Source organism: Lytechinus variegatus, chromosome 8 (assembly GCF_018143015.1).
Source record: "Lytechinus variegatus isolate NC3 chromosome 8, Lvar_3.0, whole genome shotgun sequence".
Classification (NCBI taxonomy): Eukaryota; Metazoa; Echinodermata; class Echinoidea; order Temnopleuroida; family Toxopneustidae; genus Lytechinus; species Lytechinus variegatus.
Window position 1 is genome coordinate 27,694,086 of NC_054747.1, and position 27,406 is coordinate 27,721,491.

The 27,406-nt window shown below is 34.8% G+C and overlaps 1 protein-coding gene across 1 annotated transcript; it reads right to left on the minus strand.

Moving 5' to 3' along the window:
* Positions 1-910: 910 nt before the first annotated feature.
* LOC121420273 lies at positions 911-27,250 on the minus strand. Its single transcript, XM_041614847.1, has 13 exons — positions 27,093-27,250; positions 18,838-18,925; positions 17,926-18,086; positions 17,141-17,292; positions 15,775-15,832; positions 14,134-14,497; positions 13,431-13,510; positions 11,949-12,076; positions 10,357-10,554; positions 9,524-9,540; positions 7,764-8,969; positions 4,796-4,940; positions 911-2,957 (listed from the first exon to the last, which is right to left on the minus strand). Exons 1-13 carry the CDS (start codon positions 27,122-27,124, stop codon positions 2,791-2,793), a joined length of 2,796 nt encoding a protein of 931 aa, XP_041470781.1. The 5' UTR covers positions 27,125-27,250; the 3' UTR covers positions 911-2,790.
* Between the last annotated feature and the right edge of the window lie 156 nt (positions 27,251-27,406).

Consider the following 27,406-nt stretch of genomic DNA (forward strand, 5'->3'; position numbering starts at 1 on the left):
TGTGACCTCTGAATTCCACCTAAAATAATTATGGCACCTGCTGATTTGCAAGAGAATTTGTCATCAAATTTGGCAGTGGATTGAACTATATAAAAGAGCTCAACTTGTAAATGACAGTTACTTAAAGTCCATTAGGTTTTAAGGAGGAAACAATGTATCAGATGTAGGAATATTAAGATTCTTATAACATCTCCAACCTACCTTTTCTAACCTTTATTGGTTACAAACATGTTTAGAATTATAGAACTTTACATATATTATTTTCACTTTTTTGTAAATAGCAATTTCTTAATACACAATAACTACAAGAACTAGTACACATTTATTTTGTTTTCAATAAGGTTTTGATAACTATTTAATGATAATCTACATAAATTTTCATCTGAAGAAGCTAACACGTAACTGTAGCAATACATGTATATATATTATTTACGTCTTGATTATACACATCTACAATTGAAGCAGTTAATGACATTCTTTCTCACACAGCTATTGTTTATTATAGCCAATATTCGTCAGATATTGTTAAAGTATTATATTGTATTGTAAAGTATTGTCTTAGAGTATTGTTGCATCCAAGGAAGGTTTTTAATGAGAAAATTATTGTGCCAATTAAAGTTCACACAATATAAAAATTCTTTTCTTAATTTCATTTTACCCTCAACCATTTGTGTTCTTTTCAAAAGTGATTCAACTTCATATTCTATTTCACTTATATTGATTACAAATGTAGCATGTGAATTAACGAAAAAGTAAATATTATTGACTTAAATGTATCATGAAAATTGCAATATTTCATGCATTTGCAAATTGATCATGAAATATATTTTATAAAGTTTTTACCCTCAACAATGTTGTTCTTTTCAAAAGTGATTCAGCTTCATATTTTATTTTAAACATAGTACTATGAAATTATATTAATTACAAATTAAGTATACATGTGAATTTACAAAAGGAAAATGATATTACCTATGAAATAATGAAAAGTGTAGGATACTCTAGACATATATTTGTAAAGTAATCATGACAAAAATATAGTTCTTTTTTATTTGATTCTCAATGTTTTGCAGACTTGGGTACAGTATTTTAGATTTATATGTATGAACCATTACTGTTTTTGTACTATGATTTTCCCTGATGTTCATCTGAACTTTAAATTTGCACTTTTCATGTGTATATTACCACTCCATTATCATGTACATGTACTTACAGTAACAGTGGATTTACAATCAAAACTAGCATCCAACCATAGATCATAAAGTGTTTGAAACAATGTACATTCTTACATTTCTTGTGAGTGATCATTTGCATATATATATTGTAAATTATTTTAAGTACCGACCAATTTCTGTGCGAAACTATACCTTGCTGTGCAAAGTTAATACAATGTTTAGCTCAACTGCTTATTTATATGTTGGATTGTCTATAATGTGTATGTCTTATATTTACTTGCAGTCACTATAGATTTTACTTACATTTGCAGTTAGTTTCAGCAAAAGTCAGCTTAGACTCCAAGGACTAAAGTGGGATCCTGAAGAGAGGAGTCTACTATTTTTTGATATTGTTATTCTTTTTAATAATAGATATAGTTACATTAAAAATACAATTTCCAGTTTTCCATGATTCTTAAAATTGCAAGTATTATACATCTTTAGGTGAGCAAAGCAATGCAATACAATTATCATGGAAAGGATTGTAGACTGAATCTTATGTGCATTATAAGACATCAAGGGCATCGATGGCCCAACAGTAAGTTATACACCTTTTAAAACACATAAGGCAGTTTCTATTGGCTCACTTCAAAATTTAAAATCATGGATGATATGCTAAAAAGGCAGCGATCGAGTTTGTACACTACCTTGCACAAAGCATAGTCACTTTGATATCGTAGCTAAGATTGTATTAGTAGTTGACATATGTGTATAGCAGTAGATTAGTATTCCAGGAATAGCCCAAAATACTGTCTTTTCATAGTATTTGAAACAAAATGGTGTGTTAATAATCCAAGTGGTATTTATGCAATCATGTCTAATTTGTATTAATATAACTCTATCAAATAATTGCACAACTGCAGCAATTTGCTCTGAATAAAATACAGGGGGTTTTTAAGAATACAACAAAATCTGACTTTGGAGAGTAAACTTATAAGAATATGGTAACAGGTGTTTGTCTTGTAAAGGCCACATCAGTGATAAAACTTAATTTACACTTGATGATATCAGAGAATATAAACCAACATGAGAATAAGTCAACACAAAAAATAACATTAATAAATAATGCACAAAACTATTTTCATGACATCATGTAAGGATGATAGGGGTACTCTTATACGTTTATATTATCATGGGATTTTCCACAAAAACTATCAAAGTTCAGTCATGACATGATTTGTTTCCAACGATCAGCATCATTACCTTTGAACAATGACAGACATGCTGCATGTTATATAATGTTATGACGGCACGCTCAATAAAAGCTGCACAAAAGCTGCACATATAAAACAATGATATGTTTCACATGGCGTTATTCATGAGTTGTATTATCATATCCTTTGTCTTTAAAATGCATTATAAATGTAGGTGCATGATAAGTTTTAAAAACTTAACATGTCTTGATATAAATAGAATTTCTTGATGTGTTACATCATAATACAGTTGGCCTTGACCTGTGAGTAGAAAAAACTGCTTTAAAGAGTAGGTCTTTACAAATCTACCATTTACTAAAGCCCTCTGGTTGGTCCTAATGGATACATTCAAATAGATACAGGATATGATAATGAATTGTAAAGGATCAAATACTTGTATGAGAAAGCAGGCTATCTAGATGATTCAGCTTCCGTATGCATTCTTCTCTCTGCTTGCGAAGGACCTGAAGCATTTCATCATCTTTGAAATCTTCGCTGTCAGAGCTACCAACAGACTCGGGGGGTTCAGGATCGGGAGGCTCTGGAAGTATACCTGAAATTAAGGGGATCAAAATAAAAAAATACAGTGCTTAGCCAAATACCCAGCGTTGAAATAAACATACATGTAGCATTGGATAACTACCACGAAATGGGAGAGCTGAAAGATAGAGTGGGTGCCATGAGAAAGTGGAGGAGATTGTTCGACAAAGCAGAGCATTAGAAGTGTGTGACAAAGAAAGAGTCCAGAAAGTTTGTGAAAAAGAAGAGTGATGGAATTGAGTGCAGAAAGTGGATGAAAGAGGAGAGTGGATGAAGTAGATGACAAATGAGAGGGGAGAAAGTGTGTGTCAGACAGGCATAGAGAATATAAATTTCAAGTTATTTCATTTTCAACAATGGCTAAAGTGGTCAAAATAATTACAATGAAATTATAAAGACAATATAAATTGAGGCAAGTACATGTACAATGATATATTTTTCCCTTATAAAAGAAAAGAAAGTACTAAATGTGACACAGAATGTGACAAAATAAAGTGGGAATGTGAGTCAACAAGAGTGTCCAAAGTATTTGATAAGTTATAGTAATGAAATGGGTGTAAAACAAAAGATATTTGGAGAAATGTGACGCAAGAAGATTGTGGAATGTGTGTGGCAAACAAATGTAGAGAAAGTATGCGACAGAGAAGAGTGGAAGAACGAGAGAATGTGACAAATAAGAGAGGAAAAAGTTATGTGATAAAGAAGAGAGGAAATATGTGTCAAAACAGGACTAGACAAAATTATGAGACAATGGAAATTTAAAAAAGCTAGTGGCAAAGAGTAGTTCAATGTTTAAAAAAAATGAAAATAAAGACTAAAAAAATGATAACAAGGGGTTCAATCGACATATTCATATCTTTACATGTATGCTTTTTGCTGATTAAATGCATCATGATCTCATTAAGAAATTTTGTAGCAAACTCAAGATTATATATCCATATCAAAACATTTCTAAATCCCGTATTACTTTTGCTTTTAGATGAAAATTTCCTCAAAAACATACATGTAGAGATTTGATTTGTGCCACAGCTTTATATGTATATAGTATGATACTTCCCTTTTAACACAAATGAAACCTCCCATAACAATTAGAAAAATACCTGCTGAAAATTATCACTACAAATTTGAAGCACTGTTCTAATGGTATAAAAACTTCAAAAATCCTTGAGGGGGGATATTAATTGGTGTACAAAGGTACATGTCATTTCATCTCAAACAGAAGTCATCATGAACGACGACAATCTTGCTCTGAAGTTTCCATACCCAATAAATCAATTACTAAAAATAAATTGGATTATCTCATTAAGCACGCATTCAAGTAGGGGGCATCTAAACTTCTTGCACTATCCTTTTCAGATCTTTTATTGATGATATTAAACCAAATTGAATAAATAAAATTGAAATGAAATATGAGAAATTGAATCAAAGAACCAAGTAATGAATATCTGTCAAGTGCAAGATTATAGGCACTACATAAAAAAAATTATTATTGTTACTCATAGTTCATTCATGTTGTCATATGTCTAGGTAACTGAGACAGGGAAAAACCTAATATGAACTTTACTCTGGATTGGTTGATGAGGGAATACTTTTCAAGCCTCATGTATGGAATAACATGAGGATCCATTTCATCATTTATGGGGGTATTTTTCTTCATAATAACATATATCACAAAAGGTGCAATTCATCATTTGATCTGACTAAAGTGAATACAAATTGAAGGCTCAAATATAGCTTTTCTCTACTTATGATATAAAGACAAAAGTCTTTAACTATGTATATTATGAGAAGCAGAAGGTCTGAAGGTGACTTTCCTTTATTTCATCACAACTTTCTTTCGACATTTAATACCTTTTGATATTCTCTCTTGTGAGGAAGCTTTGCTCTCTACTGGTGGAGTAAACATCAACGTATCCTGGCTCAATGCAGGTGATCTGATGCTGGATGGTGTTGACCTTTGACCTTTAGGGGAGCTGAATATCCTATCACTAATTACCTTCAAGATAAAAAGAGATAGAATGACATGTTTCAGAAATTGAAAGTGGTTGAAAGAAAGAGCAATTTATATCAATGCTAATTAAGTTATGATATATAAGGTTACATGGATGACAAAGTCATAGATTTCAATTATACAACAAAGAATCTGAAGAGAGAAACTGCATTCAACTAGATCTTCTTAAAGCAAAACACTCCATGACACCATTCAAAACTAATCAATGATAAATTTTCACACCCTCTAGATACATTACATGAATGCTGTTGTTGTGTACTTGAACTGATTGTTTTCATAACTGCTTTCAAACAATGAGTGTACTTGATCAAGAGGCCAGGCTATATGTGGAAAAAATCAATATCAGTTGACAAACATACAGAGCATCCAGAATAAATGAAAAAAAAGTTATTGAAGACACCAGAAATAGTCACGATATCATTCTTTGAATGTAAGATAGAAATCCAAATCATATTGTGTGTTTGTTTTCCTTTACTAATTTTTCTCACTATTTTTTATTCTGTAAAGCAGCTATTGGTCTCTATTCTTTTGATAAATCATATTATATGTTAATTATTTTTTGCTACATGTACATGCATAAATGCTTTAAAAACAATTTTGGTTCAATGTACATATGTATTAATAGCAGGGCTCCATTGATAAGTAGATCCCATATCTGTATGGGGGACTACCATGTTTCTTCAATAATGATGCAAAAAAAAGAAGTTAATAATGGAATTTATTTGGGATATATGATGGTGATGATGTATTTCACATGCTTATCATTGTTCCTGCAAATCAAATAAAGATGTCAGTGAGGTACAAGACTTTTTTATGTAACAAGCTCATATCCAATCCATGAATAAGATATTGTTTGTATGTCTGTATTAAGGGGAATACCATGTTTCTTCAATAATGATGTCACAAACAATAAACAATGGAATTTATTTGGGATTTATGATGGTGATGATGCAGATCAGATACAATATGCTTCTCATTGTTCCTGCAAATCAAATAAAGATATCAGTGAGGTACAAGACTTTTTGATGTAACAAAGCTTGTATCAAATTGATAAATGAGATATTTTTTGTAGATATTCATTGCATAAATATATTCACTACAATGAAGATATTGTGGTTAAATTGCATCAAATGATCTACTTGTATGTCACTCTCATATTTCCTTTATTTTTTCTGTAAATCCAAGATATTTAGTTAATCACAACACTATCAGGAGGAATTGCTTGGACCAGTACCACTATGAGTGATTTGTGTTTTCTCTTTTTTAATTTTCTTATAAACATTTTATTGACAAACGAAAAACATTACATACAATTATGTTGACAGGGATGTATTGAATCATTACAGAAATACAGGCTGATTAATTTCCCTACAATAAAAACAGACAATATAATTTAAATGAATGCCGTAATTCCCCATCGAACATTAAAAATGCAAAATCATCTTTTTATTCTGTATCCACTAAAATGTTATTTGTATTCCCTCAAACCATTTAGTAAGAAATGCATCGAGTATTGATTTGAGATGCCCCAACAACACAGTATAAAAAACAAAGCAAGTCATTTGTTTTCATGTACAATATGCACACCACAACAATAAGGAAGTAAAAATAATCTATAACATCAGAAACTAGAACTATATCACACATCCTTTCCACAATCTATTTTCAACTTTCACATATTTCTCATTTATCAAAACAAATATTTTAATAACCTTTACTAAAGGAAAACATAATCCATACTGCCTACTGGCTTCAAATGTCTATATGGATTGTAAACATAAAAACGTAAAATACAAATTAAATTAAAAATACATGAAAAAAATTCCTTGATTACTTTGTGACATACATGGTGGGCATGGCATTAGAGTGGTGAAATGAAATTTATCAGAAAAAAAAATATGTGCAGTTTTACATTAATTTAATTATGATGTAACAAATTGAACGGTGTTCCTTTTAATTATTTTTTCAGAAACAAAATGGCACCCCAAATATGTACCTTTGTACGTCACAATACGGGATCAAATTTTGCAGAAAAAACCCTTTTGTATCGATTATCAGTCAGGGGACCTATCTACATCCTACAAATCAAGTTTTTTACTATATCCTTCCACTACTGATATTTTATCAAATCATGTATATGCATCAATATACATGTATATGTAAATATTGTAAATACATGTTTGTGTACATACAGTACAGTTTATGTGTATTAGTAAAATTTGTGTAAATTACTGCAAGCAATGAATTATAATTTGCAAGGACGCATTAACAGATCAGTTTTGTTTATTGACTGTCATTTGTCAAATAGAGAATATGAATAAAAAATAAAGTCAAATCAAATATCATTTGTTATTGAATCAATATAGAATGCCCAAAAGTTTGAATGCATTGATAAACATTTGTAACTTATATTTCTTTTGTGAATGAATCATGACTGAACTGTCAAATCCATGCCTGGTCGGTTAATGGTTCACTTATTTCTTAAATCATTCACAAAACCTCAATCCTGTGTTAACATTAAATTTATCTTTCTACTGACATGGAATTTTGATTCATATTTTCCTCTTGTCATTTGTAAACTTAACTTATTTTATAAATGTTTGCATTTGTAGTGCACCAGTGAAAGGTAAGATTCCTAAAACGAAGATAATAAAATCATCAATTCGATTTAATTCATTTTAGTTAACCCATTGAATACTGAATTCTGTAATTCCCATAGGCTTTGTACAGGGATCATCCAGTTCAAGTGGGCAACAGGTTAAGTACTCATTTATCGAACAGACATGTGTCATACCACTATATACTTACTTGTCCAATGGCACTGTTGATAGGTGAGGAGGAGCCAAACTGTAGCTGACGTTTTGCTCCATCTGCATCTTCTCCATCATCTGGTCTTTGCTGCTGTTTGGTAATATGTCTCTCCTGCATTTCTCCTGAGGAGGTATCATGTATTGTGTCCTCCTGCACACCCTGCAGAGTTCTTGTCCTAGTTCCTGATGTTTGATCAGAAGATCTTGTAACTTCGGAAGCAGAAGGTTGCCTAGTGTCAATTGTTAGAGCCTCATCTTGAGCAGACTTCACTGTGCTGCAGGAGTCGGCAGGAGTTCTCGTCCCACTTGGAAGTGCTTGATGATGATCAACTGTTCTGGTATCATCAACAGCAGATTGCTGCCCAGCATCCAGTAACCGACTTGGATCATGTGGAGACTCTCCTGATGCCATCTCTTGGATGTAATCTGAAGACGAGTTTCTAGGACCCTTGCTTGGTCCATCATAATGGGATGTTCTGTCATGTCCCCCTGAACTATGCAAGCTACACTCATCTTCATCTGTCCACGTTTCAGACCAATTCGGAGGTCGCCTCTCTTGATGGTGGGTATTTTGAGGTAAATGTAAAATTCTTTGGTCTTTCTCATTGGGGAAAGTTGCTTGTTTGTGTGGCAAATCTATTGATGCATTATTTCTTGCAACTCTTCTGTAATGATCATGTCCATAAGGATGTTTATGCTGAGACTCGGTATGGGCTAGGTCTGATCTCCCATGTCCAACATTATCCACTCTGTCCTTGACGTCCCTTTCAGTATGCACATGGGGACCCCTTTCACCACAGGGCAGTATATCACATGACATATGCAAATGAGGGACGACATTGGGAACAGACATTGGGTCATGACCCCAACGGGATTCAGCAGCCTGGACATTTGGACTAGCTACTGGATATGGCTGATGACATTCCTCCTCTCCTACCCGCAAGGTATCACTTCTCAATGTTCTTTCCTGTTGGAGATGACTTGCTTGATCATATAAATGGGAACCACTACCAGTCTGGATGCAAGATGACCCTGCTCTTCCTGTCTGTGTTGCAATGGATTGTGGGATAGGATCTGTCCCAGAGTGAGTTGTGGTGGCAGCTTTAGTGGGCCCCTGTTGGATGTTGCTTGCCACTCTTGCTTCGGTTAGAAGTTTTTGCTGTTGCAACCGCCTTCGGAAGTTTTCAAGCCTAGAACCTCCTTCCTGAAAAAAATAAAAGTTCCAAAAATCAGAAAACAGTCACTAATTCATAAATCAAGAATGTAATTTCATTTTTTTTTAATAGTCCATCCATTCATGTTGGATAAACTTTTGAGAGTGTGATACACTATTATACATCATTTAATTCATATAGTACAAGTAGTAATTGGAAAGTAAAATGATTTAACATTAGTGGTGAAAGTAACAAAAACAATTATTAAGAAAACAAAATATGCAACTGACTCTACAGAAACCAAAGCTGTTCAGGAAAATTCTTTATTACTCCAGTTTTAAACAATTTAGCATTGACCAAATTGAAAACAGAGATGTATTATGATTGCATTTTCTCAAAAGCACCGAAAGCAAAGTAATAAGAAGCAGTTGCAAAAACAAATATTTAATTTGATTAATATGTATTCTTCACATAATGTACTACCAATTCATGTCTTAATTAAAGTACATGAACATCTATATGTGTAATATTTATCATCAAAATACAAATAATCATGAAAACTTGAATGAAAACAGTAAATAAAGGTGTACATCAAATTAATAGCAGTAATGTCTCTTTTCCCTTCAAAATTGTTCATTACTTTCAATCCCACTTTTCTATTACAAGGAAATGGATTGCAAAGTATAGATCTAGAATTAGAATGGTAAAAAAAATATGCCAAAGCGCGCTTACGATCATTTAAATCAAAGTTTGTAGACTCTTTGGTCATGTGGGGATTTGTAAGTGTACATTTTCATGAAAAAAAATATATATTGTGTATTTTCAGAGATCATTTTTTAGAATGTGTCTAGAGAGAGATTTCAATTCTCATCTCTTCCATGTTTGTCTGTATACAAAAAAGGACATAGGGATATTAATCCAATTATTTCAATGAGAAAATACAATTTGTTCCAATAGGAGCATTGTAAATCTTGTATAAAATCCATAAAGGTACAGTGTATTTTCTTTCTGTGAAGTGGCTTGATGGAATTTTTTTTAAATGTGGAATCCAAGCATTCACAAATGAATATGAGCAGAAAAGGGGCAAACACATGAAAACTGGAAAATTCTCGTTCCTGTTCCGATGAAGAATAATGTGTAATACTACCATTGTAACTGAGAATGACCAGTTTCCTTCAAAATCTGTAAATTGGCAACATTGTTAGATAAGTAATCACTATCTCCATTATGAGAATTGGCAATTTTTCAATCAAATCCTCAATCAGATTGATTTTCATTAACTTCCTATTCTTTCATCTGTAATGGATGTAAAATCAGTGTTGCCAATTTGAGAAATAAACATGATGGACATGAACCTCTAAACACAATTTGGCATTTCTCACTGCAACATAATATGTTTGACAAACTCATTCCTTACGTCTCTTTCTTTCCCTCCACTGACATTATCCACCTGAGTCGGCCTGAGAGGGCGTTCTGACATTTGACCCAGTACTCTATGAAGCGCTCCCTCTTTGGCCTGCTCCATCCTGCGTCTCATACGCCACTGTTGCAGAATATCTTCCTCGGGGCGTTGAGGGCGCTGTGTGTAATTGAGATTGGCTGGGAAGAGCGGGGGCCTTGGTATGTTCTCTTTGTCTGTAAGGAAGGGACAATGTGATTAAACAACTAACAAATTTCAAACTAAATCCAAAGAATCACAGGTTTTAAATAGTAAAGAAAGATGTCAAAATCCACAGCAAAAAGAAAATTAGAAAGACATTGATTGATTGGGATCAGATATGAAAAAAAGGGTTGTCTGTCTTATGGAAATGCCGTGCTGGAGAATCTATAGCTTTCCAGGAAGATTTATTCTGTGACTACAAATAATGACAAAGTAATATAATCCATGGTAGCATGCACAAAACTTTGAAGGCCACTGTACTTGTATTACAGGACAAAATGCCATGATCATTAATACACAGTACTGCCTATCATGTGCAGCCACACCTGTTACTTCGCAAACACATGCAAAACAGAGCGAACAGGTAATATTTTAAATAATCTATTTAAACACATTTTTTGTTTCTTTGGCTATTAATATTTTGCCTACATTTTTGTAATTTTTGGGACATATGGACATACTGTACTTGTGACTTACTGGAAAATATGTGACACCACATACATACAGAATTCTCTTTCAATTTATACCGGTAGGCGAAATTTGACTCGGAAGATATCATTTAATAATTATTGCATGCCCTGGCATGAAATAATGCTTCCATCAAGGTGATTCAAGGAAGTTTGACATTTTAAAGCAGAGTCTACCGTATTTCATGCAACGGATAAAGCTATGGACTTGAGCAGAAAAGCTGCCAACTTTAATTGTAAAAAATCCTATTCATTATTTATCTTAATCCTATTTTAAGTCTATACACCAGGGAGTCAGTTTTAAGGCGCAGGGCAGGAAGTGAGAGTGATCATTCGCTACCGCTCTCCTTAATCCATGTTTGGTTGAGCGATTTATCACTCGTCTCAGCAATTGCTTAACAAGAGTGTCAGTCAATGATCAAACTGTTAGAGTCAACCTTGAAAATCCCATTCTCTATCAAACTTTTGTACATGTAAATAACACACAATTATATTGTAAGCAATAACACACTTGCAAGAATAACGTTAAAAAGTTCAAAGAGATAAATATTGCATAGATCTATATCTGATTGTTTGTCTCCTTTAGTTGTGGGTTGTAACTTAACTGTGCGTTCCTCCATCCATTTTGAAATCGGACAAGAGGGCTCCCCTTGTATGTCAAAGAAGAGCTTTTTGTAGTGCTCCCCTTAAAAGTTTTAGGAGAGCTTTTTAGTGCTCCCCTTTTAATTATAAATCTGATTCCCTGATACACCTATTTTTTTAAACCTTCCAGAATTTATCACTCTTACGAGTTTAAACATCCTTTTTCTAGGGGGAAATCCTATCCAGTGTCAAATTCCCCTTAAAAATCTGCTTGAGTAATAACAAGAAGTGGATCCTGCATGAAATGGAAATCATCTCACCACGATATCTTGAGCTGTACACATCACTGTCTCTAGAGGGCGGTGTATCATCTGTGATTGGTGAGCTAGTAGAGAATGACCCTATGCCATCAGAACTCACGGGTGGCTCACTGAGGATAGTCCTATCACTGTGTATTAATAACAGGAGAAATTGCAATAGGAAGTACTGTTAAAACAATATTCACTGAAGTGAATTGAGCAATTTGAAATGCATGTAGTGATAACAATTACTAATATCGTATCCTGTGCTTTTCTCATTAGGGCCAAACAAACACAATTAATTGAATTAAATGGTTTTTTTTAATTAATGATATCTGAGGAATACAAATGACAAAAGGGAAGGAGTTTTAAAGCATTTTCGAACAATAATGACTCATTTACCTACAATAACTGTCAAACAATAGCTGATATGGTGTTTATACAAGAATAAAACAAATACTATTAACACAAGAGTGGGGTAAATTGGAAAAATTTTAGGCGATTGAAAAGGGGGTCCAAAAGTTTTGAACTGAGTATTTCAATTCAAGTGTGGGAAAAATTCAATGTAGGATAGAGCAAGACCCCGAGTGTGGAGAGACTAAAAGAGGGTGAGAGAAAGAGAGAGAGGGGATGGTAAGATGATGGAAAACTAACACTGTATATTCAGGAAATAAAATTTCATATTTCAAATTTCAAAATTTCATTGAGGGGCGTCCTTTTTCAAGCCTTTGTGCTTATGACTGTCCCCTCCCATGCAAAGATTGTTTATTGTCATTTTACCGTGAAATATTGTCAATATATTTTATGTTGTATGATCAATTTTTTTGCATGGAAATAAAGAATCAATCAGTCAATCAAGAATTAATATGTACATATGCTTTCAAATATCAAATATATATAATCCTTTCAACAAATATATATAATCCTTTCAACAGCACAAATAAAGTACAGTCAAACCTTCATTGGTGACCAAATGTCCAAATGGACCATTTGTCTATACAGATCACAATCTGGTTCCTTTGAATGGTTTTCCTCATTAAACCATGTGTAAAATGAACTTGTCAATACAGAGCACCTGCTTATAAAGAAGGTTTCACTTGTCTTCCTTCTGCGGTCTTTACAAACAGGCTTCAGCTAATTTTTAATTTTTAGGGTTCACAGAACTTTCAATAACAAAATTCTATCAAGTTATCTAGATCTAAAGTATCATTCAACAAAAAACAGAACGCTACATTTCTTTTAAAAATAATCATTCGGAGTTTCACAGAAAAAAGTGGAATATAATTACTATGAAAGAATAAAGGGTATAGATCTATTTTTTTGTTGCTTTGAATTAAATCTGTTGTATATAACCTTATCCTAGCATGTTGTCTATCTATATGAATGTAAAAGAATCATGTATCTGTTTCTGAGATATTTTTGTTGAAATGTGAATTGCAAATAAAACTCAATAAAAAAGAGGATCATTCAACAAATGTTTGACTGATACAAATATCCTCTCACCTTAATTCAAGAAGTTTTTCAGCTCTTCTCTGAATCTCATCAGTCTCCTTATCAGTCACAGGAGAAGGCATCTTCATGGACTGTCCAAGCATAAAAAAAACAGAAAATTATATAAGCAATGCCTGAAATACTTTCACTACACAAACATTTGGCAGTGCAAAACCAACCCTTAACACTATAAATATTGGAAAACTAATCCGCCCCCCCCCCCCCCTCCCCCTAGCATCCTTTTGAAAATTTCACCTGCTTTTTCAAATTTTTCTTCAAAGTACTTTCCATGTTTTCAGAAAAAAAAAATATGTGCTTTTAAATCATACAAATGTGCTGAATTAACAATCTTTGCATAAAAACAAGCAGCATTTATCACCATGATAAATTTTCCTTTAACAACGTGACAGAAATTTCAACACTCCATCAACTTTCCGACAATCAAGAATAAAATTAAGATTAGACTTTCCTATTTAAAAGTATAAACAGAATTATATAATACAAGATGGATCATCCAGATATTCATACTTTAAAAGGCATTATATCTTCAATCAACTCAATCAACCAACTGTTTCTAATTTATATGAATATATTTTTTATATAAATACAATTTTCAAATGTAAATAATGTTCAATGTAAACTTTGCACAAATAGTCTTCGGACTACAGCATTGTATTCTGTTTTATATCTAATAAACCGAATTCAAAGGACTTACACTGCTTGATGAAGAGCTGAGTGTTGAAACACCGCTCACTCGTCTACCACTACTTAGAGATGAGACTCCACTCTTTGAGACTCCAGACCAGGAGGGTATCCTTGATACACCCCTTCCACCACCAGCTCCACCCCTATGAGATCCTTCTAACCCCTTTACACCCCGAGATAATCTTGTTCCTCGGATGGGTGTGGTCTTGGTGGGTGCTTGACTAGACATCGAGGATGATGATGGTTGTTGGGATGGAAGTGGTGGAGATGACGAGGAAGACGACAGCCACCAAAAGTCTTTGCTACCGGTAGCCGAAAGCCGCGCCCTCTCTTCTCTACTCTTGGGAGCACCGTAACGGAACCGGTCTATGAACCTTTCAATGTTAAAGTTTAAGACAAGATTAGTCCTGAGCTCCTAAAAGGTTGAGCAAACTGACCAACAGTGTATGTTGTCTCTTTTTGGATTGTGTGTCATTAATGGTTAGTCTTCAAATGTTACTTTTGAGATAACCAGTAATAAAGTCCTCTTCCTTACCTACAAAATTCTTAATGGTCAATCCCCCAGATATCTCACAGATCTCATTTCTTTATGTTCTAGTACCTCATCACGACCCCTCTCTTCATCATCTCCAATGCAGTTAACTCCTGGACCACGAACTTCTACAAAATATGGTTACCGTGCTTTTTCTTCTATTGCCCCTTCTCTTTGGAACAAGTTACCCTCTTACATACATAGTGCCAAGTCCGTCAGTCAGTTTAAGGCCCTGCTCAAAATATACCTTTTCAATCAATAAATCCCAGTTGTGGGTCGGTCATTGGAGGTGCACACAAGTTTTAATCTGTTAGTAATTTTTTTTTCTCTCTTAATGATTTTTATTATGCCCATTGATTTTTTGTGTCCCATGTAAAGTTAAATACAGAACACAGCCCGCTTAGAACAGACCATATTAAGAGCTCTATAAATATTCTGTATTATTATCATCACTATAATAGAGGATAAAGTGACCAATAGTTTAATTCACATAATTATAAAGAAACTGAAATGTTTTCGAGATGAGATACCTGCTTGTTGTGTGTTAACAGAATGATTGCAACAAGAACGTATTAAGTAGTAAATTAGTGCATTATTGTTCAAGTGGGCCTATATTACATTACACTGCTCAGAATGTTGCATTATGGGTAGTAAAACTGGCCAGCTACGAGTGGTTGAGGTCTTGAGAAGAGGCTCATTAATATAAGGGCTGCAAATTCATATGTCTTTTAACACAATGCTTTGCAATGGTTGCAAAACATTTTTTTACAAGCAAATGTATTTACATCAATTTACAATCAATCATGAACAGCAAGGGTGTAAACAATACCTATTTGTTTTTCATGGAATCCCAGTCATGAATTGAAAATATATAAAACTGTTTCAAACAGAATGGGCAAAAACTAAGACTCATATTAGAGCTCAGTACAGACAAAGTTAACAAAAATTTAGATTTTTCAAGATTAAGAACTTTTGTCAAGAAAGGCAGTATGTTAGTAGGTACCTCATAAGTAGGTTTGTCAGCTGCTTCAGCAATAAAAATAACAAACATGCTGTATTATATGTTAGATAAACCTGATGAAAACTTTATTTCCTGCAGAATGTAAGTAAAATATTTACCTGGCCAATGTACTGTCTGATTCATGAGTTGAGATATGTTCCTGTGTACCAATTACATCTAAAAAAAGAAAATGTATACAGTCAAACCAGTGTTAGTGACCACCTGCCTATAGTGACCACTAAAACTGACTCCCATAGAGGCAGGTTGTTTGTATAAGCAGCCACCTGTCTGTAGTGGCCACTAAAACTGATTCCCATGGAGGCAGATTGTGTGTACTTAAGCACCTGTCTATAGCAGCCACCTGTCTGTAGTGACCACTAAAACAGATTCCCATAGAGACAGATTGCATGTGTAAGAACCTGTCTATAGCAGCCATCTGTCTGTAGTGACCACTAAAACAGATTCCCATAGAGACAGATTGCATGTGTAAGAACCTGTCTATAGCAGCCATCTGTCTGTAGTGGCCACTAAAACTGATTCCCATGGAGGCAGATTGTGTGTACTTAAGCACCTGTCTATAGCAGCCACCTGTCTGTAGTGACCACTAAAACTGATTCCCATGAAAAAAGATTGTGTGTATAAAAACCTGACTAAAGCAGCCACCTGTCTATTACGGCCACATTTTGTGTTTCCCTTGGGTGGCCACTATAAACAGGTTTCACTGTATATATTAAGTATTCCCAGAACTAAGTACCGTACACATTTTGGTAACTTTTATAAACATAGTTAAATATTCTAAATCAGTTGTTTTCAAGGTGATTTCTAACCTACTAACAATGAAGAGGTCATGGGCAATCATGTTATTCAGGCTTTTCAAATTGGACTTAACGTTATCAAAATTGAGGGGGCATCTTTCTCGGGGAAAGCATTTTGTTACTTTTGGAAAGTCATGCCGATTTTCACTTCCTGATATTTCTGGACATAGCGAATGCAAATTGAATAAATTCATGAAATTATACTGTGGTAAATTCCCTCAATCTTAAAGCAAAATTGCAAAATGATATGTATGCAAGATGTATGGCATATACAGTATTCATGGTTTTTAAGTTTATAATTTCAGAAGACGTTCTCCATTGAATTCAGGGGAGCATATTGTTTATTATTTATTCAATAAGGGGTAGCCCATCCAACATCAGTTGATCTCCAATGGGGCCCCTATACACAAGAATGTAAAAACAGATATTTACAGATAAAAACATTCAAAATAACACAACATATGCAAAAAAAAGCAATACAAGCGGAAATTGCGAAAACATCAATAATAAACATTGCAAAATTAGAGAGATTATTTCAATGGCGTATCATCAATATTTTGATTTTAAAAAATTGATTAATTTGATTGGCTGGGAAGAAGTATTACTATCAGAACATCCAACAAGTCCTTTCATGAAACGCTCCCAGGAGACTGAGGAGCACTGTATTTACCATGTGGGGACAGTGAAACGCCAGAGACAGGGGCATGGCTGGTAGCTGCTGAAGAAGAGGACACATTCTGAGCATCAGCAGGGCTTTCAATTGTAGAAGGCCGTTCACTGGCCGGCCAAGATTCATCAAATTTAGAAGACGTATCGGCAGGCCTAATAAGAAAAGAACGATCGCTTCAAGATTAAAATCTTTACAGTAATCACCATGTTTCTCTTCAAAAGTATACTTTCCTTATGATCTCACTTGCAGTTCTATCGATTAATCCCTATTCTGAGGAATTTATTTTACTTTTTTATTCTCACTCAAACAAAAAGTTGTTTCACAAGGAAAAACAAACCTTCCATGATACTGAATTCTAATTAAACATGTATGAGGTGCCGATTATTTAGCTTCTTATTCAATCGCACACTATGTACAGTACATGTATTAGCCCAGATTATCTGCTTGAAGGAGCTTCATGCATTCAATGAATTTATCCTGCTTGGATCCCAGTTACCTCACTTGGGTTGAGTGCTGTACAATGTGTATCGATTTCTTGTTGAAGAACTTGTACGCTCTGACTGGGATTCAAACCCAAGACCTTCTGCTTCAAAGTCAGAACCACAGCACTCTACATGGCAAATGTGAATCAATTTCTTGCTGAAGAAGACTACGCTAAAACTGAGATTCAAACCCACGACCCTCTGTTTCCAAGTCGAGAGTCAGCTCAGCACTCCAATATTACTGAACAAAGATGGGGCATGCACTAATAATTGCATAAATTGGGCATCACTGTTTAAACATACCCTGGACTTGGTGTGTCATGGGTTGGGAGTTCCTTTGCAAGCATGGTGTTTGATCCAGACAGGAACCCTTTCTCTCCAGGACTCAGCTCCTTCACTCTCCTATGCTGAACATCATCACTTGATTTGAGATGGGATTTCACTCTCTCAGGACTTAAAGAAATCTAGTGTACAGTAATGGGGAAAAATAGACCTCAAAGTGAACAGGTATCTCTGCTTAAAATAAAGCCACTGATGTTAATTTTATCAGGAAATTTGGGACTAAACAACAATTGTTTCACAGGGAGAAACAAGTCTTAGAGTAGGTTTAACCTAATCTGGCATGACGTAAAAAAAAAATTGTTGGAAAGGGGAAAATTCTAACAAATACACTGATGATGTTTCTACAGTAGTGTGTTTCCCCTGAAGATAATCTGATGAATGCAGTGGAGTTTTATCCCCACACAACCCAAAATTTGAACTTTCTTTAATCTTCAATAAACACCTCCACTCAGTCAAAATCAACACATGGTTGGTAGACTTTTATTTGAAGACTTACTTCTACATGTACAATTTTTCATATGAATAGAATAAATAGTGAATAAAAAATGTGCCTTAAAAAAAGTTTGGGAAAAAAAATTTAATCAAATAACATACCATACAAATTACAAAATCTATATCAAATACTTAACATTTGATTTTAAATACCTATTTCCCCTGAATTGTTTGCTTTTTACAAGAAGAAAAACTTATCACTATTCTAATCTGATCAGAAATGATCGTAAAAATGAAAATTCACTATGCACTTTTGAAGTACAGGTGTATATATAAGAAATACTAATGAAAAACTGGTGAAATAACGGTACATTTTTTCTGTACCTGAAAAAAAATTAGTGATTACATAATTTACAGAAGGGTTGGGGGTATTATACTCACTGCTCTTGTTTTCTTTGTGAGATGTTTGGTCAGTGTAGGGTGGTAGAATGCTCTTGGTTCTGGTGCATCATAAAAAGGGTTATCAGACCTTTTATAGAGAGATAAATAAGAAATGATGAATTCTGTACAGGGCTCCAGGCCCAGGGTTTCAATTGTCCAAGAGCATTGTAGGCGGTGGATGCCTTTTGTACACAAATTTTCAGATTTCCCCTTTATTTTGAATATTTCACATTATCTCCTCCTGACCTTGACATATGAGGTGTGAATTATACTTTCCCATGACATATGTTGTACTCAAAGGGATTATATGCCAGTTGACAAATGAGGAAAATCTGAAAATTTGTGTACAAAACAAATGGAGAGTTGTCCACAAAATCAGCCATTTTAAACATGTTTGCCATTTTGAGGATCCCCATAGAAAGTACAACCAGAATTTTCAAACTTCCATGACTTGCATATTTCATAACGGATTTTGATGAAACATTTTTTTATTGTTCCTCCGATTTGATTCTTTCCAATAAAATTGCTTCTCTTCTTGGGTTTTGGTTTCTTTTAATTCCTGGTAAAAAGGTTATCAGTAAATACGTTGCTATTTAATTCACAGGTATGATCTGGCATGAAAGGACACTTGACAGCATGCTTCAAAGCACAGTGATTCCAATTCCTAAAGGACGTTGGGCTAATTTGGGTGATTAGTGCAACTTTCGACACATTACGTTAAGTAGTATAATTAGGAAAGTGTTGGAGTTGGTGATTATGAAAAGAGAAATAAATAATCTGTGCACTAGTGAGTTGCAGTTCGGCTTCAAAGAAGGGCTGTTGACAACTATGTGTACCAGTATGGTAAAAGAGACAGTGTCATACTATGTTCATGAGAAGAGTAATGTATATATGGTCTTGTATTAGATGCAAGCAAAGCCTTCGATAGTTAATTTTGTTAAATTGTTTAAAATCATGTTATGTGAAGGAGTATGTCCCATGTTTCGTAAAACTTCTATATATGTATCTGGATCAAAAGATCTGTTTAAGATGGAATGGTGTATACTCTGATTATTTTACAGTGTCTAACAACGTAAAACAGGGTGGAATATTATCTCCCAATCTAATATTGATAGTCTTCCATCTAATCTACAAGATAACGGTGAGGGTTGTTTTCTTGGACAAGTAATAATACACGATAATACGACGTTGCTTGTATTGCGCAGATCACTACCCATGGGCATCTCTATGCGCTTAATAGGAAAATCTATAGACAAAGAAGAGAGAGGATTAAAAACATTAACTAGACTGTCTCAATCATAATGCCGCTTAAACAAATAAGTTTTGAAGCGACTTTTAAATGCAGAGCATGTAGATGCCTCCTTAATGAAAGAAGGGATCGTATTCCAAGGTTTAGGGGCAGCATGACAAAATGTATTTGCAGGTGCTTTCTCTTATGCTGATGATTTAATCCTACTGTCACCTAGTGCTGTTGCCCTCAACATAATTATCTTTATTTGTGAGGATTATGCTTCGGAATATGATATAAGATTCAATAGTAAGAGCAAGCTTATCATATTTAGATGTTATAGAAAAAGGTAGTGGACCTAAAGAATAAAGTCAGAGGTAATCCAGTTCAGGTTGTAGATAGAATTTGTCATCTTGGTCATGTTATCAGTCATGACATTTTTAGTGATGATGTTTCCAAACCTATAGGTGAATTTAATCGTCAGTGCAATATGGTATTAATTTCAAACATGCCAAGTGTTATTTATGCAATATTCTGTTTCAAAAAAAAAATTGAATTTTTTATGGAACACAGTTATATGCACTATTTGACTCATCTTTGGATGCTTATTTAGACACTGGAGAAAGCTGTTTGGGAGATAGGAAAGTTCCTTGGCAAACACACAATGTGTTCTTACCCTTTTTGGCCAAAACGATGTGCATTAAATTGTGGTTTCATAAAAGATGCTTGAATTTTGTCTTTATAGTATAGAAAATAAGTCAGTTTGGTTCATTCTCTGTGCTTGGAGGGAATATCAGATAATTAAATAGTAAATATATGATGGACCCTAGACTGATAAATTATAGGCAGTGGAATAAGGATCAATGCAACTTTAATAGCTAATGTGGATCGCAAGGTCAAGCAAATTAGGGAACTCATTTCAATGAGGGATGTATCTTGTTAAACTGAAAGTGAATCGAAGGAACCGATTGGCTTCCTGTGCCTAGATTAATTCCCAGTCCCACCCCCGGGGTTGCTTTTGTTGTCAATTCCTTTTTTTGGTTGTTTTTAAGGGAGAGCGGAGCCCGTGAACGGGTTGGCTTGTGTATAGATAAGAAGAATCGAGGTATGGGTAGGATTAAGGAGGGGGTTATGCCAAGGGCACTGGTGCTGTGGGGTCCTCCCTTTGGCGGTGTGGACGGGATATGTGGTGACAGCTCGCACTGTGGGGGCAGGCTGTGCATGTGTGGCATCGCGGGTCTTGGTCGCTTAAAGGTAAATGCTAGTTTGGTAACGATATCAAAATGAGTTCATACAGAATCCAATGAAATGACCACCAAAGTGTCTGTTTGTATAAATAAAACGCATGTGCCAAAGAATTCTGGAAGAAATTGTGTAATTGCTGAGAAATCAGCAAATAAGCACAGGAATCGGGTAGGGCGTCGGGCCCGACGCCCTAAGCAATAATTATACATTGTCCCACGTGCGCTTATCTGTGTTGGGGATCTTCGGTGTGAACATTTTTCAGCGTAGATTTCAAGATTTCACAAAGTTCAGTTAATGTAACTGTACCAGATCTAGATCCTCGATGATATACTGACAATTAAGCCTTGTTTTACAGACTCTCATGAAATCAGTGTTTACTGCAACTACTGGAATTTCTCTTTAAATAGCTGATGGGGGATTTACATAGAATTATGGATCTCGGTATATGGGTGCTTTCTTGTTCTGTCTTTCTCAGACTCTCACTGGCCTGTTTCTTTTGGTTTTAGTATTATAAATATTATACTATAGGGTCAGCTGCATAGCTGATTTCTCGGGTCTCACTCTCTTCTAATTTGTAATGTTTTGAAGTGTCTTTTTTTATATATTGAATATGCTGTTGATTTTTTTTCATATTTTATTTTTGTTTTGTAAACTGGAAAATATTGTGTTTTTTATTGATCTTTGTAGATTCTGTGACTGTCAGTGTGTGCATTTCTAGTTATGGGAATAAAGAAAACTTCGAATTGAATTGAACTATTTATAATTGCCAAGGCAAGGCTTTGGGCTTGGCGCTGATCGACTACTCTTTACTCTAAATTAAAGGTAAATGCTAGTATTGGTAATGATATCAAAATGAGTTCGTACAGAATCTACTGAAATGACCACCAAAGTGTATGTTTGTATAAATAAAACGCATGTACCAAAGGATTCTGGAAGAAATTGTGTAATTGCTGAGAAATCAGCAAATAAGCACAGGATTCAGGTAGGGCGTCGGGCCCGACGCTCTAAGCAATAATTATACATTGTCCCACGTGCGCTTATCTGTGTTGGGGATATTCGGTGTGAACATTTTTCAGCGTGGATTTCAAGATTTCACAAAGTTCAGTTAATGTAACTGTACCAGATCTAGATCCTCGATGCTATACTGACAATTAACTGAATTAAGCCTTGTTTTACAGACTTTCTCATGAAATCAGTGTTTACTGCAACTAGTACTGGAATTTCTCTTTAATTCTTAAACTAAGTTAGATATCTTGACCCTAATGACGTTACTAGTTAGTCTAAAATTTTGTTTCTTTTTATTTTGACATCGACAGAGCTGCAGTGCAGTGCAGTGCCAACTTGAACAAGAACATGACATCTCAGTATTTTTAAAGCTGAAAATCAGTATTTTAGCGAGGAAATCAGTATTTTCACAGAAATACCATGGGACAACCACTCTAGGCGACAACGCAATACTTACCCGTGTTAAGAAACTGGGACTCCACTCACGCGCATTTGGGCCGCCCTAGCTTAGAACTAAGCTTTGTTTCACGAAAAATTGAATATTCTTATAATTCAATACATGTAACTTATTAGATTAGTACTGTTAAATCGGTACTCACCGGTTCTTTTCTTGAATTTTCTTGAAAATTCCCACGCTTCTGGCTTCAATTCTGCTATTAATTCTGTCGCCATAGACAGCTACACATGCAACTTTATTTATAAATGGAGCGCCCCTTACGAGAGTCGCTAATGCCGCGGAAAAATTGTTAGGCATTTTGGCCTGTGGTCAAGGCGTTCTTCTGTTCTATTTTTTTTATAGGTATGAGATCGAAATCACAGCGACTATTCACACTGTTCCATAATGATTCCGAAAGGAGGTGCAACACCCCCCACCCACATGGGCGCAAATCCCAGGGGGACACTTCCCCCTAACCCAAAATAGTAGGGGCACATTATCAAATGTCCCCTACTATTTTTGTTCTTTTATATATGATGGAAAGAAATAGGCCTACATCATTTAAATCGAAGTAAAACATGTATTTTGGACGAGACGACCTTCTTTTGGGGGTGATAAACCTTCCTTTTTGTTTTTTTTTTGTTAGTTTGTTTTTGTTTTTTTTTTTGCCTGTTTTCCAGCCCCTGGTCCCCTACCTTAGATTTCCACCCTTGCCTCCCACTGCTCTTGATATTGTTTGCGAATCTGTTTTGTAAATTAAAGGGGAATTTCACCCTGATAAAAAGATGATGAAAATATGAGAAAAATCATTTCAAAATATCGATGAAGGTGTTATTTGACAAAAAAATGGAGTTGATAGAATTTAGAATGCTTGATTTATTGTGACGTCTATAACGAGCAGTTGCTCTATCCTAAATATAAAATGCCCAAATTTCCCATTTTTAATGGTCCGTAACGACCCACTTTTTTCTTTTTGATAACAAGTATGAATTGATATACTAAATGTACCATAAAAATCATTATCATGTATTTCTTGACATTTCATTTACTTTTTTACCATAATAATAGCTGCTTGCAAAGGCCTACGCCGTCACAAACCCCCCCCCCCCCGGGGGGGGGGGGCCACTTACATTGACGAGTGGATACCATGCGCGACCAAAAAAACACGTAAAAAGGATGTCCTTTTCACGATAGGGCACGTTACCTACGTAACGTGATAAGGGTGTCAAAAACACAAAAATAACGAAAAAAGGGTATCTATTAATTCGCTAGGAAAACCGTCATGTTTAGGGTCTAATTTGCGGGGATGATAAAACAAAATCAAAATGTTTTATAAAGGATGTCCTTTTTGCTCCAACACTTCGTGTTTAGAGTCCGATTTGCGCGAGGTGTAGAAGGTGGGGTCGTACTAAACCAAATAAGGTAAAGCCGACGACCGAAGGACCCGTAACAATAAAACATTCCTGTACTTGTTTAGGGGTTCATTTCAGGGAATATTTGCCAAGAGTATCGTTTTGTTTCCAATACTTGTTAAGGGTAGGGTTTCACACGCCAATACTTGTTAAGGGGTGCATTTTCAGAATATGGAAATTACGTGTTTAGGGTGCTTTTCGAGACCCTATGGTCGCGCATGGTATCCACTCGTGAATGGAAGTGGCCCCCCCCCCGGGCAAAAAAAAATCTTACCTTTGAAAAAAATTGGTGGGGGATGGATTTTCCTCGAACGCATACCAATTTTTTTTCTGCTATTTTCATAATAAACTTTAAATGAATTCAACTTTGCACTACTTAATTTTTTCAAAGACAAAATTACATCTCGTCATCATCATCATCACCACTATCATTAACATCACCATCATCATCACCACAACCGTCACCACAACCATCAACATCACCAAGATAATTTTCATCATCATCATTGCCATCATCATCTTTTTTTTTCTTTATTTTTTCCCCCATCCCTTCTTCTTTTCTTTTCTTCCAATATTCCTCCTTTTTTTTTAGAGCGGCACACCGTCATGCTCCCTCACTGATTATCCGCCTCTATATGATTGGTGTTGTATAAATTTGCGGATACCTCATAAAATGAAATACTGAAGAGAAAATAAGGAAAGGGAAAAAGTAAGAAGAAAAAGAAGATGAGGAGAAGAAAAAAAGAAAGCCAAACAAATGAAACAAAACAATGTCAAAATTTCGTAATAAAGTCTTCTACGTCAGTTTAATAATGATGTTTTCATTGAAATGAGAACAAAAAAAAAGAATTGAAACCATAGGCGGCGGAAGCGGGGACGTTCCCCCCTAAATTTGTTGTTGACCTTTTTTTTTTTTTTTGCTTGTCAATTTATTTTCCTACGTCCCCCCCTAAAATGTTTGGGTTGAGAGCCTTTTTTTTGCTTGTCAAAATTTTTTAGGTTGTCCCCTCCTAAAATTTGGGGCTTCCGCCGCCAATGATTGAAACAATGAGGTAAAAAGGACTACATTATATAGTGTAAAGAAATAGAGGGAAGCTCCGAGACAATAAAAAGGTTGAAAAAGAAAAAAATGTGAAAACACAAAGCTCTCACAACATGAGCATAATAAATAATAACAAATAAGCGAGGACAAGTAGCTGAGGGACCCCCCCAACTCTCTCTCTCTAGTTATCTATCTATCTATCCGACTCGATTATATAAGAGAAGAATTTACTAATCAAAATATTATGAGCAAAAAGCACGAGCTGATATTTTTCATGAATATTCAAAACTGATAGAGAGACGCAATCGAATTATTCGATTGCGACAAAATTGATGATCTGAGAATTTATTGTTTTTAGGAATTCATTAAAAGCATAAAGTTGATCAGCATTAAAATATGGCAGGCGCAACGCATGAGCTAAAGCTTTATAGGCATACACCGATAAAAATTTTTAAGTATTTTTGGTAATCATGAAAAAAATTGATATTTCATGAAAGAAAGCTCAAATCCCGAGGAGGAATATTCTTATGAATTGACTTTAAAAAAAACTGTGGTAAGCCCCATTTAATATTTGATTATAAGTCGAATAAAACAGTAAAAGCTGAAAAACGTTCGCGTGATATTTGGCAACCTCCCCCCCCCCCCCAAAAAAAAATAAATAAATAAAAAATAAAAAAAAGTTTTTAACTATAATGATCGAAGGTAATTTTGTCTCGCGTAGAACTGGACAAATGAAAAAAAGATTGTCACTAAAAAAATGAAGGTAATTTTGACCCACGTAAAATTTGGCGAGCCCCCAAAAAAAAAAGGAAAAAAGGTTTTAACAAGCAAAAAAAGGCTAAAAAGAGAAAGAAGAGACAAGAATATGAACGAAATATCCCCATTACAAATATAAATGCTGTGATCATCATAAGGGAGGGGTCGCATAACTAGTATGAACAACATATTTAATTCCAAAATATTTACTACAAATCTCAATAGGGGGATCGGGCAGAAATGCTCACCCCCACCCCCCCCCCCCGATCCGCCACTGATTCCAATCAATAATGACATTTATCTGCAATACTGATACTTTGGAATCAAGATACTGAAGATTGATACGCTTTACATAAATTATGAACGTCTGACAAAAAGATAATCTACCGATCACCTGACCGATCAGCTGACCAGTTCGCGTATCACTTCGGAGTTGATCACTCGTCGCAGCTGTGTGGAACGCTCACCGAAAATCAACAAAAAGGGCCTGAAATGTAAGTTTAATAGTAATTCATTTTAATTTCAAATCATTTTTTGAAGCATTTAAAGGCTTCCCACCAAATGAAAGTCATATCGCATAACTCCAATTTGTATTAAGGCGTACATTTACCAAAGTCTTGGGTTTGAAATCAGAACTGAATTGTCTAACCCATAATTTTGGGTAATGTCGCCTATGAGGTCCATACATGTTAATGTTTGGACCTCATTGGTACTAGGAGTGAGGACAACACATAAAACTGAAACTTGAGAAATCAGTATTTTGCATGAAACCATCAGTATTCTTCTCATTTTTCAGTAGAATACTGAAAATCCGTACAACTTCTTACTTGTCTTGGCCAAATTGGCAGCTCTGCATCGACATACACATTTCAATTTGCATGCCATTTTATGACTATTTTATTGATCTCACTCATTTTTATTCCGAAAATTATATCATTGGCATATATTACAGGAATTTCACTCTCAACTAACTTTCTTTATCCAATGCTGGCCGCCCTGTAAGTGTAATTACGGAAAATTAACGTTACCGTATAAAAACTAACATCGCAATTTAACTTAAGCATGACATCATTTTAAATACATGGGGCACATAAAAAAAATACTTATTATTTACCGCATCAGCTTACTCACTTGTTCTTTTCATTGTTGAATAACGCAGACATTTTGTGTCTTGATGAAGAAGTTCTAACCAATGGGTCCTTGCTTATTTAATGACAATGGTTGGAAATCATACATTTCTTAACAAATGAACTCCGTTTCGTTTGTATTTGCCGCTGGCTCCTGGAATCGAATTTTTTTATAGTCGTATGGTACCGGTACGCCCTCTATGATATGGCTGTGATAGAATCGGAGTGTGAAAAAAATAGTCTATGAAAAAACAGGTATCATCAAAATTATCCGTTGGAAAATTGTTGAAAACCACTTTAAAAGTTATCTGTAGAGGA

What these genes read in the sequence shown, in the direction of transcription:
- LOC121420273 (XM_041614847.1), bottom strand. Translation starts at nt 27,124, where the DNA reads ATGTCTGCGTTATTCAACAATGAAAAGAACAA. An exon ending in CATGACACACCAAGTCCAGG is followed by an intron (nt 17,293 to 17,925) that starts GTATGTTTAAAC and finishes TTTTCTTATTAG; the next exon opens with GCCTGCCGATACGTCTTCTA. An exon ending in GAAAAACTTCTTGAATTAAG is followed by an intron (nt 12,077 to 13,430) that starts GTGAGAGGATAT and finishes ATTAATACACAG; the next exon opens with TGATAGGACTATCCTCAGTG.